This window comes from Stegostoma tigrinum, chromosome 15, assembly GCF_030684315.1.
Source record: "Stegostoma tigrinum isolate sSteTig4 chromosome 15, sSteTig4.hap1, whole genome shotgun sequence".
Taxonomy (NCBI): Eukaryota; Metazoa; Chordata; class Chondrichthyes; order Orectolobiformes; family Stegostomatidae; genus Stegostoma; species Stegostoma tigrinum.
Window position 1 is genome coordinate 130,822 of NC_081368.1, and position 20,728 is coordinate 151,549.

Sequence of the window (20,728 nt, forward strand, 5' to 3'; positions counted from 1 at the left end):
TGCTTGGATACAGAATTGGCTGGCCAACAGAAGACAGCGAGTGGTAGTAGAAGGAAAATATTCTGCCTGGAAGTCAGTGGTGAGTGGGGTTCCACAGGGCTCTGTCCTTGGGCCTCTACTGTTTGTAATTTTTATTAATGACTTGGACGAGGGAATTGAAGGATGGGTCAGCAAGTTTGCAGACGACACAAAGGTCGGAGGTGTCGTTGACAGTGTAGAGGGCTGTTGTAGGCTGCAGCGGGACATTGACAGGATGCAGAGATGGGCTGAGACGTGGCAGATGGAGTTCAACCTGGATAAATGCGAGGTGATGCATTTTGGAAGGTCGAATTTGAAAGCTGAGTACAGGATTAAGGATAGGATTCTTGGCAGCGTGGAGGAACAGAGGGATCTTGGTGTGCAGATACATAGATCCCTTAAAATGGCCACCCAAGTGGACAGGGTTGTTAAGAAAGCATATGGTGTTTTGGCTTTCATTAACAGGGGGATTGAGTTTAAGAGTCGTGAGATCTTGTTGCAGCTCTATAAAACTTTGGTTAGACCGCACTTGGAATACTGCGTCCAGTTCTGGGCGCCCTATTATAGGAAAGATGTGGATGCTTTGGAGAGGGTTCAGAGGAGGTTTACCAGGATGCTGCCTGGACTGGAGGGCTTATCTTATGAAGAGAGGTTGACTGAGCTCGGTCTCTTTTCATTGGAGAAAAGGAGGAGGAGAGGGGACCTAATTGAGGTATACAAGATAATGAGAGGCATAGATAGAGTTGACAGCCAGAGACTATTTCCCAGGGCAGAAATGGCTAGCACGAGGGGTCATAGTTTTAAGCTGGTTGGTGGAAAGTATAGAGGGGATGTCAGAGGCAGGTTCTTTACGCAGAGAGTTGTGAGAGCATGGAATGCGTTGCCAGCAGCAGTTGTGGAAGCAAGGTCATTTGGGTCATTTAAGAGACTGCTGGACATGTATATGGTCACAGAAATTTGAGGGTGCATACATGAGGATCAATGGTCGGCACAACATTGTGGGCTGAAGGGCCTGTTCTGTGCTGTACTGTTCTATGTTCTATGTTCTATGTTCTACTGATGAATGTTGAACAATTGACAGGACAAATGACAGGATACCTAAATCCAAAAACTGCAAAAAATACATTATTTATATTCCATAAATTGTACTTTTCCCCAGAACTTACCATCAAACTTCTTGTACCTTGAAGCAAATGTTGACAATAAAGCATTGCTCGTCTCCAGCACAACTTTGCTAAACTCTTGCTGACCTTGCAGGCTGAGCTGTTCCTCCATTTCAGAGGTACAACATGTATTGAGCTGAGAACATACCTTCTGCTGATTTCCTAAACACACGAGAGAGAGAGAGAGAGAGAGAGAGAGAGAGAGATTGCAAACAGGATTAAAAAGAACATTTATTCTAATATTCTTTATTCTATTAGTTACCCCATCAGATGAAAGCAATGATTCATAAAGATTAAGTAATCGAAAGCATATCCATTTGAACTTTTGAGGTGTTAACATTATTTCAAAATGTGTTTCATGATGAAGTTAGTAATACTCAAACAATAACAAAACTCAGCCATTCATGTTTCCTTCCACCTGATTATTAATTACTGTTCAACTTTCTTGGTCACATTCTTAAATTTACAACAGTTTACATTCAGGATATTATAATATCATTCAAGTAAACTACACAGTTAGATACTTCAGCTATAACTATTGATTAATTTTTGACATGTGTCTGCAGTATTCTCAAATCCAAACAGCATAAACTGGCATTGAAACAATCCATTGGGCGTTATACAAGCAGAAATTTCCTTAGTCCTTGCTGTTGACAGTCCTTGCCAATGACAGTCCTTGCCAATATCCTTTTAACAAATCAGTTTTAGAAAAGAATGATGCACAGCAACTCTATCAACACAATCTTATAGTCAGGGAATAGGGTGTGAATCCACCTTTCTGACAGCATTTACTTTCCAATAGTCCACACAATCTAATTGAACCATCTTGTTTAGGAACCATTACTATTAGTGAAATCCAATTACTCTGGTTTGGTTCAATCAATTGATTCTCCAACATGTATTATATTTTGTAAAAACTGAAAGAATTGCAGATGTTGTAAATCACAAACAGAAATAGAAGTTGCTGGAAAAGATCAGCAGGTCTGGCAGCATCTGTGGAGAAAAACAAAAACAGGGTTAAAGTTTTGGGCCTGGTGAGCAGTTCTGAGGAAGGGTGACTGGACCCAAAACGTTAACTCTGATTTAGTTTTTCTCCACAGATGCTGTCATACCTGCTGAGCTTTTCTAGCAATTTCTATTTTTGTTCATGTATTATATTTCCTTTAACTTGTTTCTCTGGGTTTAACTGATATGGGTTTTCTTTAATCAGATCTGAATTACCAACAGCATGTGAATGTGATACATCCAAGAGTATCTTCGCAAACATCTTTATATTTTTTGTGCAATTTCACCTTATGCCCGTTACTCTTTCTCCATATACAAACGTACAATGATTAAATTCTAAGATCTCCAGATATATGAATTTAATAGCAGCAAGTTCACGAGGAATGACCTATTCCTCCTCTACTACACTTGACTTGGCACACCTGTACATTCCCATAATCTTCTCTATGATAGTCCTATCTCAACATGTTCACAGAATGTAATCAATTCTTTTTCCTACAATCCGGGGCATCAATTGGATTTGTTACCTGACTAACCCTTTCAATTATTTTGCAGAGACCACTAAATTTTGCTTTTAGTGGCTCACCTTACAAGGGCAACAGAGCCAAAACTTCATCTCCTGCTTAGAAATTTCCAGTTGTTATATGTTTACGTGCAGACTTTTTCATTTTGTATGAGCCAGTTTTTACATGTTCCTGCACAATTCCACACACTCCGATTAAGCTATTTTATCTCTAATGAGTTTAATCACCCTCTTCTGATGATGCTGTGACTTTAAAAGGTTATTTTGTCTTTTTTTTAATAAAAAAAAAAGTGGTTGTAAGGCAGACGTGGCAAACTGGCAACAGAAGTTGACTTGTAAACAACTTGTGAGACCTTGTTTTTCCAAAAACATCCTGAATGGGTGTGGCCAACTCTCTCAGATCCAGATTTCTGGGTTTTGGTATTTTTTCAGTAAAATCAGAAGTTCTTGTGGTCTCAGAACAACTGGAAGCTTCAGTGAATGTCGCCTGACTGCTGCACATTCTCAATTTTCTCTTGATGTTTTTCTTCCTGAATTAAAGGACTGCATGTGAGAATCTATGTCTGAATTTGCCATTTTGCCGAGGAGTGTATTTATGGGATGTTACTATATTGGAAGAGTTCATTAGTAACAGGTACAGTGTCTATTATTTGGCTAAGTTTTCCAATAGTTGTTATTCTAAATTCCTCCTTTTGCTAGTGTTTAAAAAAATTCAGAAATCACACAACACCAGGTTATAGTCCAACAGGACGAACACAGCAGGCCAAGCAGCATCTCAGGAGCACAAAAGCTGACGTTTGGGGCCTAGACCCTTCATCCCTCCCTTTATCCACTACTTAATATCTTCAGAAAATTTTAAATGGCTCAGCGATTGTTTTATTAAAAGGGACAAGGAGAGGAAGAGAAATATTGGATAAAAACCGAAAAAAAAACTGGATGCTGTAAATCAGGAGCAAAAAGTTTGCTGGAAAAGCTCAGCAGGTCTGGCAGCATCTGTGAAGGAAAAATAACAGTTACTGTTTCGGGTCCGGTGACCCTTCCTCAGAACGGGTTCTGCAAATTTGTTTTTGTTCCTGAGGAAAAATATTGGGTTTTGTAGAAGGTGATCTTAAAAACATTAACAAAGTTCCTCTCTCCATAGATGCTCCAAGACCTTAAATTTTCCCAGCACTTTGCTACTATTTCAGATCTCCAAAATCTGGAGTATGTTGCTATTAAAATAATTATTTGAATACATCAGAAAGGACCTTGTAAGCACAACCACAGCTTGTTAAATACATTTTGGAGTGACAACAAAATAAATAGCTAGGTAGTACTGTGCACAAGAACAGTATAAAAAAAAAACACACGACACCAGTTATTAGTCCAACAGGTTTATTTGAAATCACAAGTTTTCACAGCACTGATCCTTCATCAGGTGCTCCAAGAGGGGGCTTATAGGCACAGAGTTTATGGGCAGAGAGATCAAAGAATCATATAACTGGTGCAAGTGGAGTGAATAAACATAAGTGGCTGACGGAGAACTCTGTTAGAAAGGAGATGCAAATTTCGATTGATTAAGATGAAAATTCTATATCTGTTTCAAGTTGCTGCCCCAAGATTAAAAACCTGCCTAACTCTCCAAACTTCAAATCGGAGATTAAAAAAAGTGACATCTCAGGTCAGACACTTGAATTGTAGGTGCAAGGCCTTGTTCACAATCTGTCCTCAAGTTTTAACCTGGCATCAGGCTGGTTTCAGTCCAAAAGCAGAAAATTATACAATGCCACACTGACTACAAATTTTTTTTTTGAACAAAATAGAACGTATCTGCAAATGGCCAAACATCTTGGATGAAATGATTCACCCTACAGATGAGTCTCCCTCTGAATTTCTCTCCGGTGCAAAGTCTTGTTCGAACCTGTGCACAAAAATGTTGGCATATTGGGAGCAAATCTGGTGCCCACAGCTGTTTCATGTGTCTGGATGAAGAACTGGTAGTCAAATGGTGAAGATACTGTAGTCAAGGATGAAGCAGATGAGCTGTAGGATGGTGTCTGGTAATTGACAGTTCTTGGTATTGAGGCTGTTGTAATGATGTTGTCATCATGGGAGATGCTGGGGTAGAGTGCCAAAGTGTTTATTGTGAAGAATGTTGCTGGTTCAACTAGTTTGTTGGTGCCGAGTTTCTCCAAGAAATCTGCAGCTTCACGCCTGAAGCTGGAGATTCCCTGCACAATGGATTTTAAGATGCCCTTCTCATAGCCGACAAGGTTCTCACACAGGGTCCCGTTGACTGATACGATGGGATGTCCGGGTGTGTTGGCTTTCTGTATCTTTGGAAGGAACTTGAAGTCTCCTATGCAAGAACTATGTGGGATGGGACTGCATAGCATACTCTGAAGATATGGATCAAAGGTCTTGATCAGTCTGTCGACTTGATAAATGTTGTTTGGTTGGATCGATAGGTAGTTGTCTGTAGTGTTCCTGGTTGTTCAGCTGTCAGTACACTTCCTTACAGTAATCCATTCTACTCTCTGTATGACGACGGCTCCTCCTTGGTCTGCTGGTTTGAGGACAATGTTGCAATCGGCCTTGAGAGCGGAGATGGCATTGCATTATGCTTGGGTGACGTTCTCCACTATCCTGAGAGTGCAGTTGATCAATTAACGCATCTCCTGACAGCTTGAGCATACATGTCAAGTCTAGAGGAGCAGCCTTCCAAAGGGGTCCAATCTGACATTTTCTTCTTTGCTCGCTGCACTGTGAATCCCTCTATCAACTGTTTTGGTTCAGTGGTTGCATTATTGGACTCACTGCAGACATCTTGGGGTTTGAGAAAGAATTCCCAGAGCCTCATTTGCCTAATGAATTCTTCTGTACATTTTGGAAATTGGGCAGAAATTCCAAGTTCTGTACCCATGAAGACAGCCTCAGTGATGCTGGGCTCATGTCACGCTACATGTGATCCCACCATACCGAACTGTATCTGTAAAATCTTCCTTACTGTGCTGTTTTGACACCATCGCCCTGACAAATTATAATTGCTACCTCAATTAGTTTGTACATGTTTTGGATTCCTTATCACATTTGTTAGACCCTTGGCATGTGACTCTTAGACCTGTCATGTAATTCCAACTATTTGGTTTGTCTCCAGCACCACCTTATTTTTTATTGTAATTATTTCTCTGCTTCAGTTAATCAGATTATACATCATCCCTTCCCTTGTTATTCAGCTGTTGACACTTTTCTCACACCATCTAACACCCTTGGTCACCTATTATTCAGCTTGTCCACTCATACCATTTGTCTGACCTTTTGATCTTTCTGGCCATTGATCTGTCTACCTATAAATTCTGTGTCTGTGCACTTCCCTCTCACTTCACCTGACAAACGTGCAACACTCCAAAAGCTTGCGCTTTCGATTAAACCTGTTGGACTATAGCCTGGTATCTATCTGGCTTCTGACCTTGCCCACCCCAATCCAACACTGTCACCTCCACACCAAGACATCATGCATCCTTCGTGTACTAACTGACACCCTAATCAATACTGTGACAGCTTTTTCACACCCCACCCCCCTTATGTTTCAAGATCCTGTACCTAGAATGTTATGCGGCCACTCCCTCAAACAGCTCTCTATAATAGGAACGACACTGCAATTCCACCTGTCACTCTACACCCTTCATGCATCATCTTATCTGCAATACTCCCAGCATTAGGCCATTCAGCCTCACCTTACTCCCTTAACCCAACATGGCTGAACTCCCTCTGCCTTGGTTCCTTTAATAAATTATCCTCTGCATCTATTGTACTGATACAGTGCTCCCCCAGCTGCCCCCACTCCCATCCACACAACATGTTTAAATTCATCTGAAAATCTACAAACCTACCCACAAGGATGTCAGTCCGATTCCAGTTCAGGTGCAGACCATCCCACTTGTACATGCCCCACCTTCCCCAGAAACAGTATTAATGAACCAGGAATCTAAAACCCTTCTTCCTGCACTAATTCTTGAGCCAAGCATTCATCTATTCGATTCTCCAATCTCTGCATTTGCTAGCATATGGCACTGGGGGTAATCCAGTGATTATAAGCCTTGAGGTCCTGCTCCTACTCCTATATACAGTAAAGCTCCCCAAAGTTTGGGAATAAGATCGCATCCCTCATTCTACCTCTTTTGTTTATATCAATGTATACCACAGCCTCTATATCTTGTCACTCTCCCATTCAGAATGACTTGGAGCTGCTCAATGAATCCCTGAACCTGGCACCCGGGAGGCAACATGCCTTCCTGGAGGCACACCGGGGGCCACAGAATTGCCCGTTACTCTCACTAATGAGCTCCCTATCAGCTTCCAAAATGGAAAATCGATTCTAAAGAGAGGGTAGGAGTCCCCTGGGCACATTATCTGCCCAATTCTCTTTGGCTGCCTGGTGGTCAACCATCTTCTTTCATAGAATCACAGAACTTTGCAGTCTATGAGGCTAATCAGCCTTTCGTCTGTACTGGCTCCCAAAAAAAAAACTATGCAGATCATCTCAGTCTCCATTCCTTTCTCTATAGCCTGCTAAATTAAATCTCTTGCAAATATAAATCCAGCTCTCTTTTGAAACCTCCTAGAGTCGACTTCAACCACTCACCCAGGCACAGCACTGCAAATCCTCAGAACACTGAGTAAAGAAGTTTCTCCTCATCTCACTCCTAGCTCTTTGTTGACAATCTTGAAATTCAATAAGGTCATTGCTTAATCTTCTCTGCTCCAAAGGAGAATAAGCTCAACTTTAATCTTTCTTAGTATTGAAAATCATTCATTCCTTGTATCGTCCAATGAAATGTCCTTTGCACCCTCTTCAGAGCATTAACATTCATACGTAAGGTACACAGAACTGAACACAATACTCCAAATGTAGTGCGACCAATGATTTGTACAGGTGCAACTTCATTTCCTTGCTTTTACATACTATGTCTATATTTAGAAACCCAAGAATCCTAGAAACCTTCTTAATAACTGTTTCAACTTGCCTGGTCCCCTTCAGAGAAACCAGAGAGAACTCCTCTCCTCCTGTACTTCCCTCAAAGTGGTAACCCTGAGCCTGTATTGTCTTTCCAGGTTTTTCCACCAAAATGCAATCCCTCACATTTCTCTGCATTGAATTTCATCTGCCAGGTATCTGCCCAATTGGCCAACTCATCAATGTCTCTCTGAAGTCGCACATCACCATTCTTGTAATTCTCTTTTCTCCCTAGCTTAGTATCATTTACCAATTTAGAAATTTTACCGTTAACACCCATCTTCAACTTCTTTACATAAATCAGGGTCCCAACACAGATTCGTGGAGAACACCACTTTCAACCTGTCTCCAGTCTGAGAAATGTCTATCGATATCTACCTCTGTTTTCTATTGTTTAGCCAGCTAACTCATGCCGCCATTTCTAATTTGCTAATTAACCTGCCAAATGGCACCATATCAAATGCTTTCTCAAAGTCCAAGTATTCAACATCCACAGCCTGCCATCTCGAAGAACTCAATCAAATTTGTCATGGGGGGTGTAAGCGAAAGCGACGGAGTATGGAGTTAAATGGAAAGATAAGCAGCAGGATAGTGTGTACAAGAGGGTTTAAGCTCGAGGCAGACTAGGAATGCAGCAAAAAGGATAACTTAGGACATCTTATGATTTCCAATCTCTCTAAAAGTGATAAAAACATTAACATTAAGGCACTTTACCTAAATGCTCGTAGTATTCGGAACAAAGTAGATGAATTAACAGCACAAATCATCTTGAATGATTATGATGTGGTAGGCATCACAGAGACATGGTTGCAGGGGGTTCTGGACTGGCAGTTAAACATTCAAGGATTTACAACTTATCAAAAAGACAGGGAGGTGGGCAGAGGGTGCGGGGTTGCCGTTTTAGTTCAGAATGAAATTAAATCTATGGCACTGAATGACATAGGGCCAGATGATGTGGAGTCTGTGTGGGTGGAGTTGATGAACCACAAAGGCAAAAAAACCATAATGGGAGTTATGTACAGACCTCTGAACAGTGAGCAGGACCAGGGGCGCAAGATGCACCAGGAAATAGATAGGGCATGTCAGAAAGGCAAGGTCACGGTGATCATGGGGTACTTCAATATGCAGGTAGACTGGGTGAATAATGTTGCTGGTGGATCCAAAGAAAGGGAATTCATGGAATGTTTGCAGGATGGCATTTTGGAATAGCTTGTGATGGAGCCCACAAGGGAGCAGGCTATTCTGGACTTAGTGCTATGTAATGAGCCAGACTTTATAAAAGATCTTAAAGTAAGGGAACACTTAGGAGGCAGCGGTCATAATATGGTAGAGTCTGCAGTTTGAAAGAGAGAAGGCAAAATCGGATGTAATGGTGTTACAGTTAAATAAAGGTAATTACAGGAGCATGAGAGAGGAATTGACAAAAATCGACTGGAAGCAGAGCCCAGTGGGGAAGACAGTAGAGCAACAATGGCAGGAGTTTCTGGGTGTAAAGGAGGACACAGTACAGAGGCTCATCCCAAAGAAAAGAAAAATTACCTGGGGCTGCGGGGGGGGGGGGGTGAAGAGGCGTTTGGACAGCCATGGCAGACAAACGAAGTCAGTAAATGTATCAAAGAAAAAAAGACAGCCTATAAAAAGTGGCCAAGAGCACTGGGAAGGCTACAAAAACAGAGCATAACAAGGAGAGAAATAAGGACGGAGAGGATCGAATATGAAGGTAGGCTAGCTAGTAATATTAGAAATGATAGTAAAAGTTTCTTTCAATACATAAGAAACAAGCGAGAGGCAAAAGTAGACATTGGATCGCTCCAAAGTGCACAACCTCACTTCCCTACATTACATTTCATCTGCCAAATTTTTCCCACTCACTTCACCAGTTTATATCTCACTGCAATCATAGAACATAACAGCACAGTACAGGCCCTTCGGCCCTCGATGTTGTGCCGACCTGTCATACCGATCTCAAGCCCATCTAACCTACACTATTCCACATACGTCCATATGCTTGTCCAATGACGACTTAAATGTACCTCAAGTTGACGAATCTACTACCGTTGCAGGCAAAGCGTTCCATTCCCTTACTACTGAGTAAAGAAACTACCTCTGACATCTGTCCTATATCTTTCACCCCTCAATTTAAAGCTATTCCCCCTCGTGCTTGCCGTCACCATCCTAGGAAAAAGGCTCTCCCTATCCAACCCTCTGATTATTTTATATGTTTCAATTAAGTCACCTCTACACCTTCTTCTCTCTCATGAAAACAGCCTCAAGTCCCTCAGCCTTTCCTCGTAAGACCTTCCCTCCATACCAGACAACATCCTAGTAAATCTCCTCTGCACCCTTTCCAAAGCTTCCACATCCTTCTTATAATGCGGTGACCAGAACTGTATACAATACTCCAAGTGCGGCCACACCAGAGTTTTGTACAGCTTCACCATAACCTCTTGGTTCCGGAACTCGATCCCTCTATTAATAAAAGCTAAAACACTGTATGCCTTCAACCTGGGTGGCAACTTTCAAGGATCTGTGTGTATAGAAACCAAGATGGACGCCGAGATCTCTCTGCTCATCTACACTACTAAGAATCTTACCATTAGCCCTGTGCTTTGCCTTCTGGTTACTCCTACCAAAGTGCATCACCTCACACTTGTCCGCATTAAACTCCATTTGCCACCTCTCAGCCCAGCTCTGCAACTTATCTATGTCTCTCTGCAACCTACAGCGTCCTTTGTCACTATCCACAACTCCACCGACCTTAGGGTCGTCTGCAAATTTACTAACCCATCCTTCTACGCCCTCATCCAGGTCATTTATAAAAATGACAAACAGCAGTGGACCCAACACCGACCCTTGCGGTACACCACTAGTAACTGGTCTCCAGGATGAACATTTCCCATCAACTACCCCCCCCGTCTTCTTTCAGCAAGCCAATTTCCGATCCAAACTGCTATATCTCCCACAATTCCATTCCTCTGCATTTTGTACAATAGCCTATTGTGGGGGAACCTTATCGAACGCCTTGCTGAAATCCATATACACCACATCAACCGGTTTACTCTCATCTACCTGTTTGGCCATCTTCAACACTTGCCTACCCACTTACTTTTCTGCCATTCATAAACATCACTTGCCCCATCCAAATTAAGGCCTATTTTAAATAATTACAGCCCCAGCACTGACTCCTGTGGCACACAACTATGTACAGCTGTCATCTGATAATGCTTCCTTTATCCCAACTCTCTGCCTTTAAGTTTCCTGACTGTCAGTAATGGGTGACACTAATTTTAGTCAAATGTTTCTTGCCTGGAATGGGTGCAGCTCCAACAACACTCAAAAGGCTTGACATCACCCAGGCCACGACAGCCTACTTGATTTTCATCACATCCACAAACATCCACTCCCAAAGCTCAGTAGCAGCAGTGTGTACTACCTACAAGATACACTACAGAAATTCAAAGATCCTCAAACAGCACCTTCCAAATCCACAACCACTTCCACCTTGAAGGACAAGGGCAGCAGATACATGGGAACACCACCCTCTGCAAGTTCCCTCCAAGCTACTCACCATCCTTTTCCTTCACTAGAGTTTGGAACAGGCCATTCAGTCCAAAGGGCGGATCTACCTACAGCATACTTCTGCTGTGCTTCAAGAAGATAGATCATCATTGCCTTCTCAAGGGCAACTAGGAACAGGCAATAAATGCTGGCCCAGCCAGCAACACCCATATGCCATGAGTGAATTATAAATGTAATTTTTGTTTGGCTGAGTAAATGAAAAAGCTGGATAGCAGCAGTTTGGTTCTTGTGTATTAATGGATTTTCAAAGTGTATGTAAACATTTTACATCACTTAACTGAGACAGGCTCCAGAGACCTAACGAAACCATCAGGACTGAGTCAAACGCACCAGATGTCAGAAAGACTGAAATTAAAAGTGGGGCATAAAATTTGGATATACAAAATTCAGGCTCGTTTGAGTTCATGATGGCGTTGCAACAGCTGGTCAACATATATTCAATTTTGTTCTTTGAATCGTTCAAGGTTAAATCGCAGAGAATATGCTATTGCTGAAATAACTTTTGATTGAAGGCATAACCATAGAAATCTAACAGACTGTCAAAAGATTTTTGACAATTTACCACAGAGTAATCTTGCCAGTAAAACTGTAGCCAATTATGTAAAAAAGGTAGCATGGATAAAGAAAAATGGCAAAGGGAGAAAGAAATGATAAAAGTGTTCGCTAAGCTACAAGGAGGAATACAGTGGTATTCCTCAGAGGTCATTAGAAAGATCGCCTCTTTTCTGTACAGAAAGTGAAAGGAAGGAAAGGAATAGCAGAGATAATGGGAACTGCAGGCGCTGGAGAATCCAAGATAATAAAGTGTGAAGCTGGATGAACACAGCAGGCCAAGCAGCATCTCAGGAGCACAAAAGCTGACGTTTCAGGCCTAGACCCATCAGAGAGGGGGATGGGGTGAGGGTTCTGGAATAAATAGGGAGAGAGGGGGAGGCGGACCGAAGATGGAGAGAAAAAAAGATAGGTGGAGAGGAGAGTATAGGTGGGGAGGGGATAGGTCAGTCCAGGTAAGACGGATGGTCAAGGAGGTGGGATGAGGTTAGTAGGTAGGAGATGGAGGTGCGGCTTGGGGTGGGAGGAAGGGATGGGTGAGAGGAAGAACAGGTTAGGGAGGCAGAGACAGACTGGGCTGGTTTTGGGATGCGGTGGGGGAAGGGGAGATTTTGAAGCTGAAGTCCACATTGACACCATATGGCTGCAGGGTTCCCAAGCAGAATAGGAGTTGCTGTTCCTGCAACCTTCAGGTGGCATCATTGTGGCACTGCAGGAGGCCTATGATGGACATATCATCTAAAGAATGGGAGAGGGAGTGGAAATGGTTTGCGACTGGGAGGTGCAGTTGTTTATTGCGAACCGAGCGGAGATGTTCTGCAAAGCAGTCCCCAAGCCTCCACTTGGTTTCCCCAATATAGAGGAAGCCACACCGGGTACAATGGATACAGTATACCACATTGGCAGATGTGCAGGAGAACCTCTGCTTGATATGGAAAGTCATCTTGGGGCCTGGGATAGGGGTGAGGGAGCTGGTGTGGGGGCAAGTGTAGCGTTTCCTGCGGTTGCAGGGGAAGGTGCCAGGTGTGGTGGGGTTGGAGGGCAATGTGGAGCAAACAAGGGAGTCACGGAGAGAGTGGTCTCTCCGGAAAGCAGACAAGGGTGGGGATGGAAAAATGTCTTGGGTGGTGGGGTCGGATTGTAGATGGTGGAAGTGTCGGAGGATGATGCGTTGTATCCGGAGGTTGGTGGGGTGGTGTGTGAGAACGAGGGGAATCCTCTTTGGGCGGTTGTGGCGGGGGCGGGGTGTGAGGGATGTGTTGCGGGAAATGCGGGAGACGCGGTCAAGGGCGTTCTCGACCACTGTCGGGGGGAAGTTGCGGTCCTTGAAGAACTTGGACATCTGGGATGTGCAGGAGTAGAATGCCTCATCGTGGGAGCAGATGCGGTGGAGGCGGAGGAATTGGGAATAGGGGATGGAATTTTTGCAGGAGGGTGGGTAGGAGGAGGTGTATTCTAGGTGGCTGTGGGAGTCGGTGGGCTTGAAATGGACATCAGTTACAAGCTGGTTGCCCGAGATGGAGACTGAGGTGTCCAGGAAGGTGAGGATGTGCTGGAGATGGCCCAGGTGAACTGACGGTTGGGGTAGAAGGTGTTGGTGAAGTGGATGGACTGTTCGAGCTCCTCTGGGGAGCAATAGGCGGCGCCGATACAGTCAATGTAACAGAGGTAGAGATGGGGTTAGGGGCCTTTGTAGGTGCAGAAGAGGGACTGTTCCACATAACCTACAAAGAGGCAGGCATAGCTGGGGCCCATGCGGGTGCCCACGGCCACCCCGCTTGTCTGTAGGAGTGGGAGGAATTGAAAGAGAAGTTGTTGAGGGCGAGGACGAGTTCGGCTAGGCGGATGAGGGTGTCGGTGGAGGGGGACTGGTTGGGCCTGCGGGACAGGAAGAAGCTGAGGGCCTTGAGGCCATCTGCATGCGGAATACAGGTGTAGCAGAGGAATAGCAGAGACCTGGCAATAACATTCAATTCCTCTTTGGCCACATGGTCCACAGACTGGAGGACAAACAATGTAGTACTGCTATTCAAGAAGAGACTTAGCAGATAAAGCCAGAAACTTCAGTAGTCGGTCTAACCTCAGTGGTGGAGAATGCACTGGAAGCAATTCTGAGGGACTTAATTAATCTCTATGTAGAGACAGGGATTAAGTCAAGAATTGTCAGCATCATTTTATTAAGGGAAGGTCATGCCTGATCAACTTGACTGAATTTTGAAGAGTGACTGGGTGTGTAGATGATGGCAATGCAATCAACGCAGTCTACTTAGACTTCTGCAATCTATGGTCCCCAAAAAGGAGACTGACAGAGAAGGTAAGAGCCCATCGCCTCAAAAAAAATTTGGCTAATTGCATCCAGAATTGGCTGAGTGGCAGAAAGCAGGATTGCTGGTTGAGGGATGTTTTTGTCACTTAGCTCTTGTACCACGCAGCCCTCGTTTTCAAGGAAGATGAATGCACTTCAAAGCTGTTGGACAACTGCAAAGGCCAAGACTCCTGCACTGCTACCTTGTGTCTCCTTATTTGCCTGACCCCTCAGTCACACCCTCTATTCCCTCACCAGTAACTAAATCAGAATATGCTATCCTAAGGGCGTGAGACTACCTCCTGGAATAAAGTGTCCAGGTAAATTTTCCTGTCCCTGATGCGTAGTGTCTGTAGATCAGCCTCCAGCTGAAACTAAAGTCAAAACTATTCAAACTTCAAACAATTACCACTGACTTGTTTGTCCTGGATCACACTGACATCCAGGAGCTCCCACAGAAACACATCACCTGCCAGCATTTTTTATTTCACTCACTAGACCAGCATTCATTGCCCATATCCTTATTTGTCCGAGAAGGTGGTGGTTAAGCTCTTGAACTACTCCAATCCATCAGGTGCATGTGCACTGAAGGCCAATCAGGAGGGATTTCCAGGGTTTCTACAGAAAATGGTTCTGTTGTCACACATGATTTTCCCTTCATATGTCCATACTGACTGTCTGATCCTGCCACTGCTTTCTGAATTCTCCACTATAAAAGTCTTTGATAATAGATTTGAGAATTTTCCCCACTACCGATGTTCAGCTTATTAGTCTATAACTCCATTTCCTATCTACCTCCCTTCTTGAATATTGGAGTGACATTAAATCCACCAAGGCTTCTTAGAGTTATAGTTTCTTATAGCTGGACCCCAGCTATTCATAATATAGATTAATGATTTAGATGAAGGAACAAAATCTAACATCTCAAAGTTTGCAGATGTTACTAAGTTGGACGGAAAGACAAACTGAGAAGAGAATGCAGAGATCCTTCAGCATGACTTGGACAGTTTGGGTGAGTGGGCAAACCAATGGCAGATTCAATATAGTTTGGATAAATGTGAGGTTACTACCTGAATGACTGTGAATTGAGAGAGAGGAGTGTGCAGTGGGACCTGCGTGTCCTTGTGTAAGTCGCTGACAGTAAACATGCAGGTGCCACAGGCAGTAAAGAAGGAAAATGGTATGTTGTACTCAACCGCTCGCAATGGAGGCCAAGAGCAGGGATGTCTTCTTGCAGTTATACAGGACCTTGGTGAGGCCACACCAAGAATATTGTACGCTGTTTTGGTCTCCTTTTCTGAGGAAGGATGCACTCGCTCTCAAGGGAGTGCAGCAAAGGTTTACCAGGCTAAATTCCAGGGATGGCAGGACTGGTGTATGAGAACAGATTGACCAACTCTGTTAGAATTGCATTCAGATGAATGAGAAGGGATCTCCCAGAGACTTATCAAATTCTAGCAGGACCAGACAAAGTAGATGTGGGGGTAGAGGAATGCGTTCCTGATGGTTGGTGTGTCCAAAACCAGGGGTCACAGTGTGTGCAATCAGGGTAGACCATTTAGAAGAGATGAAGAGACATTTCTTCACCCCAACAATGGTGAGCCTGTGGAATTCATTTCCACGGGAAGTAGTTGATGCCAAAACATTCAATGTGTTCAAAAGGTGGCTAGATATAGCACTTGGGGTAAATGGAATCAAAGGTTATGGAGAAAAAGCAGGATTAGACGGCTGAGTTGGACGATCAGCCATGATCGGATGAATGGTAGAGCAGGGTTAAAAAGGGCCAAATGGCCTCCTGCTCCTCTCTGTTTTGTTTTTATGTTTCTGCACTGCATCTTGCAGATGGCAGTCACTGCTGCCACTTAGCATGAGAGGTCTAGGGGTTAATACTTGTGCAATTCCCCAACCTGAAAAAAGAACCCCTTGTCTGCACTCACTGTTTCCTGCCCACATGCCAATTCTCTATCCAGGCCAACATACCACCTCCAACAATATCTAATGGCTTAACCATTTCTGAGGTACCTTGTCGAATGCCTGCTCGAAGTCCAAACACAACACATCCACTGGCTCCCCTCTAACACCCTGATACAGACTTCCTGAAAAAAAAACTCATTTAGAACAAAAAAATTACAGCACAGGAACAGGCCGTTAGGCCCTCCAAGCCTAAACAACTAAAACTCCCTGCCCTTCCGGCAACCATAACCCTCTATTCCCATCCTATTCACGTATTTATCAAGATGCCCTTGAAAAGTCACAATCGTATCTGCTTCCATTACCTCCCTCAGCAGCAAGTTCGAGGCACCCACCACTCTCTAAAATAAAACTTGCCTTGTACATCATCTTTAAACCTTGCACCACACACCTTTACCTGTAGCCCGAGTAACTGACTCTTCCGCTCTGGGGGATAAAGCTTCTGGCTGTCTACTCTGCCCATGCCCTTCATAATCTTATAGACCTCTACCAGATCACCCCTTAACCTCCATCATTCCAGTGAGAACAATGCAAGTTTCTCCAACCTCTCCTCACAGCTAATGCTCTCCATACCAGGTAGCATCTGGTAAATCTTTTTCTGTACCTTCTCCAAAGCCACATCCTCTGGTAGTGCGGTGACCAGAATTGATCTCAAGGTTCCAAATGCAGCCGAACTAAGGTTCTATAAAGCTGCACCATTACCTGTCAATTTTTAAACTCAATGCCCCAGCCAATGAAGGTAAACATGCCATACGCCTTGTTGACTACATTCTCCACCAGCATTACCACTTTCAGTGACCTGTGCACCGTTACACCCAGATCCCTCTGCTTATCAGTGCTCTTAAAGGTTCTGCCATTTCCTGTATATTTACCATCTGGATGGTATCATTGAAAATGCATTACCTCACATTTTTCTGGACTAAACTGCATGTCATCCCTCGGCCCAAGTCACCAAATGATTTATATCCAGCTGTGTGCTTTGACAATCCTCATCGCTATCTGCAATTCCAATCTTTGTATCATCTGCAAACTTACTAATCAGACCAGTTACATTCTCCTCCAAATCATTTATATAGATTACAAATAGCAAAGATCCCAACACTGATCCCTGAGGAATGCCACTAGTCACAGCCCTCCATTCAGAAATGTACCCTTCCATTGCTACCCTCTGTCTTTTATGAGCGAGCCAGTTTTCTATCCATCTTGCAAGATCACCTCTGACTACATCAGACTTTACCTTCTGTATTAGTCTGCCATGAGGGACCTTACTGAAGGTCCATGTAGACAACAGCCACTGCCCTACGCTCACCGATCACCTTCCTCAGTAAAACTCAACCAAGTTACCGAGACACAAAGTCCCCTTCACACCACCATGTTGACTCTTGCTAATATGCTCAATGATTTAAAAGTGGGAGTAAATCCTGTCTTGAAGAATCCTCTCCAATAATTTCCCTACCACTGATGTAAGGCTCACCACCTTGTAATTAGCTGCATTGTCCTTGCCACCCTTCTTAAAGGAACAACACTGGCTCTTCTCCAATCCTCTGGAACCTCCCCTGTAGCCAGTGAGGATACAAAGATTTCTGTCAAAGCCCCAGCAATTTCCTCCCTTGCCTCTCTCAGGTATTCTGCGGTATATCCCATCAGGCCCTGGGGTCTTGACTACCTTACTGTTTCTCAAGACCACCAAAGCATCCATCCCTTTGATCTCAACATGACCCAAACTATCTACGCACCTCTCCCCAGACTCATCACCCACCAAGTCCTTCTCTATGGTGAATACTGGCGCAAAGTACTCATTTAATACCTCACCCATTCCCTCTGCTCCACACAAATTCCCTTCCCTGTCTTTGAGTGGGCCAACCCTCTGCCTGGCTACCCTCTTGCTGTTTAAAGATGTATTAAAAGCCTTGGGATTTTCCTTAATGCTGTTGGCCAATGACTTTTCATGACCCCATTTAGCCCTCCTGACTCCTTGCTTAAGTTTCTTTCAACTTGCCTTGTGTCCCACCCTTGCTTCGGGTGTTCCCAGCCTCCTAGCCATGACAAATTCTTCTTTTTTCTTTGTGATTAGGCTCACAATATCTCTCGTTATCCAAGGTTCCCTAAACTTGCCATACTTATCCTTCAGCCCCACAGAACGTGCCAGTCCTGAGTTCCCAGCAACTTACACTTGAAAACCTCCCACATACCAAATGTTGAATTGCCATCAAACATCTGCCTCCAATCCACATTCTTCAGTTCCTGCCTAATATTGTTGTAATTAGCCTTCCCCCAATTTAGCACCTTCACCTGACAACTGCACTTATCTTCATCCATCAGTACGTTAAAGCTTACTGAATTGTGACCACTGTTCCCGAGCTGCTCACCTTCTGAGATGTTGACTATCTGGCCAGGCTCATTCCCCAGTTCTAGGTCCAGTACTGCCCCTTTCCTAGTTGGGGTATCTACATACTGTTTTAAGAAACCCTCCTGGATGTTCACTTGACAACAGCATCATGCCCCCCCCCCCACCAACCTCCAACCAAACAAACCACCTTCTGGAAGCCTTGCCTGCACTGATGCAGGTCTTCCCCACATCGGCCAATCAGCATCACTATTCAGTTAGGCATGATTTCCCTTTCATGAAACTCTCAAGTTCCATGATTTTTAAAGAGGTATTACAAATCTTCTTGTGCCTGCAGGAAATAACATTACACTTAACCACATTATTTTCGATTTGTCATCTTGTTGCCCTTTATTTTAATCTGTTTCCATCCTGTTTTCCTCAAAGCTTATATTTCCACTTAACATCTATTCATCAGCAAAATTATGTACATCAAAGTCCTGACAGTCTACTTTCAATCAAAATGATGGAAGATATTGACAGTCATGCTATCATGCACTAGAGAGACCACCAACCAATGCACTGTTTGGGTTTCATCGGTCACCACTCTGTTTCAGATCACAGAGTTATGGGGAGGTAATGGCCTTGTGGTAATATCACTGAGCTGTTGATCTAGAGACCCAGATAATGTTCTGCGGATCCAGGTTCAAATCCCACCATGGCAAGTGGTGGAATTTGAATTCAATAAATATCTGGAATTAAGAATCTAACAATGTCCATGAATCCATTGTTGATTGCTGTGAAAACCCAACTGGCTCACTAGATGCCCTTAGGGAAGGGAACTGCCATTCTTACCTGGTCTGGTCTATATGTGACTCCAGACCCGCAGCATTGTAGTTCACCCTAAACTGCCCTCTGGGCAATTAGGGATGGACAATAAATGCTGCCTTCCCAGCGATGCCCATGTCCTGTTAATGAATAAAACAAATACATAATTTTGGTCTGAACATGGACTCCAGAGGAGCCAACCACTGCTCCTTGAATTCATGGCAGCATTTGACACTGCGTTGTCCCGAGGGTCAACAAGAATTTGGTGAGGGAGGAAACTTTCTACTGACTTGCTGAGCTTTCCAGCAATTTCTGTTTTGGTTTGTTCCTGTCTCCTATGAATTTCACAATAAGCTCCAACATACATGAAAGAAAGCTTAACTTTCACCCAAAGGAGGAGAGGTTTCTGAAACAAATGCGTGAATGTAAATTTTAACAGTACAGATTCTAAAGCCATATGTTCAGTTTGCAGCATACAGTACTAACCACATTCAGGCATCACAAGCCAAGAGTCTGGAGCAAAAACAGAGTCATTAATGACATCCAATGATGCTGCTCAACGACAGTTTAATAAACCTTCTGAGCCAAACCCCTGTCTGAGCTTCAGGGAAGAAAACAGAATTTTTAAATTTAAAGCTGTTTTCCCTTCACAGCCACATAAGTGAAACTACTATTCACAAAGTATTTTCGTGAATACTTTCAGCACAAAAAGAGGAAGTAGCCAACTAAAATCTTGCATTTCACAAATACAGATTTTCACACAATTATGGTATGTGGGCCTGAAAGTTTTGGAATACAGAAAACAAGGCTGCATGCCAAAGGCAGAGAAACATACGTTCCAGCCTGTCTGCTATGATTCCTGGAGCTGCCACAGTCTCCTGCTGAAAGCAAGGAAAAAGAACAACCTTCTCACAGTACCAAAGAAACACAATGTGGACAAATTTAGGAATTTCAAAATTTCAGAAGGTTGAAAGTGGAAATTATTACTCACTTACTATCCAGTGTTAGCAAAGATACGCGATGTACAGTAGGAGGATGGAGAACAGAATTGAAAGTCGTCATTGGAAGACTATGGGCAAAAAGTCTGGTTTTTTGCTGCATGTCATTTTAAACATATCTGAAAGTGAAGTATCCTCTCAGCATACCAGTCATTAACAAGGTCATTAGTTCACATACACATTTAAAAATCTTTCTACTTCCTTCTGCCATCGTTATGAATGGCTCTATCTTCTCAAAATTGAGATTGAGATTGAGATTGCTCTCTATATTTGAATGAGAATCTTTTCCCCCACAGCAACATCCACAAAGTGAAAGCCTGATCAGTCCCTCCAACACCCTGACCACATCTCAAACATAGATAACGACAGAAGATTTGCCTATAGGCACTGGACTAGCTCTTTTTTTAAAAAAAAAATTCACAACTGAGCATGGACATCACTGGATGTTTTTTATTCACAAGATG

The 20,728-nt window shown here is 43.5% G+C and overlaps 1 protein-coding gene across 2 annotated transcripts in view; it reads right to left on the reverse strand.

Annotated features, from left to right (window-relative positions):
* Positions 1 to 20,728, reverse strand: part of LOC125458723 (glypican-6-like) — a 141,479-nt gene that overhangs the window by 106,812 nt on the left and 13,939 nt on the right. Inside the window, exon 2 of one of the 2 annotated variants that reach the window (XM_059651299.1) lies at positions 1,185 to 1,343. The exons of the other annotated variant lie outside the window; for it this stretch is intronic. Coding sequence (XP_059507282.1) covers positions 1,185 to 1,343 — 159 coding nt within the window. The remainder of the gene's footprint in view (positions 1 to 1,184; positions 1,344 to 20,728) is intronic. 2 annotated transcript variants of the gene reach the window in all.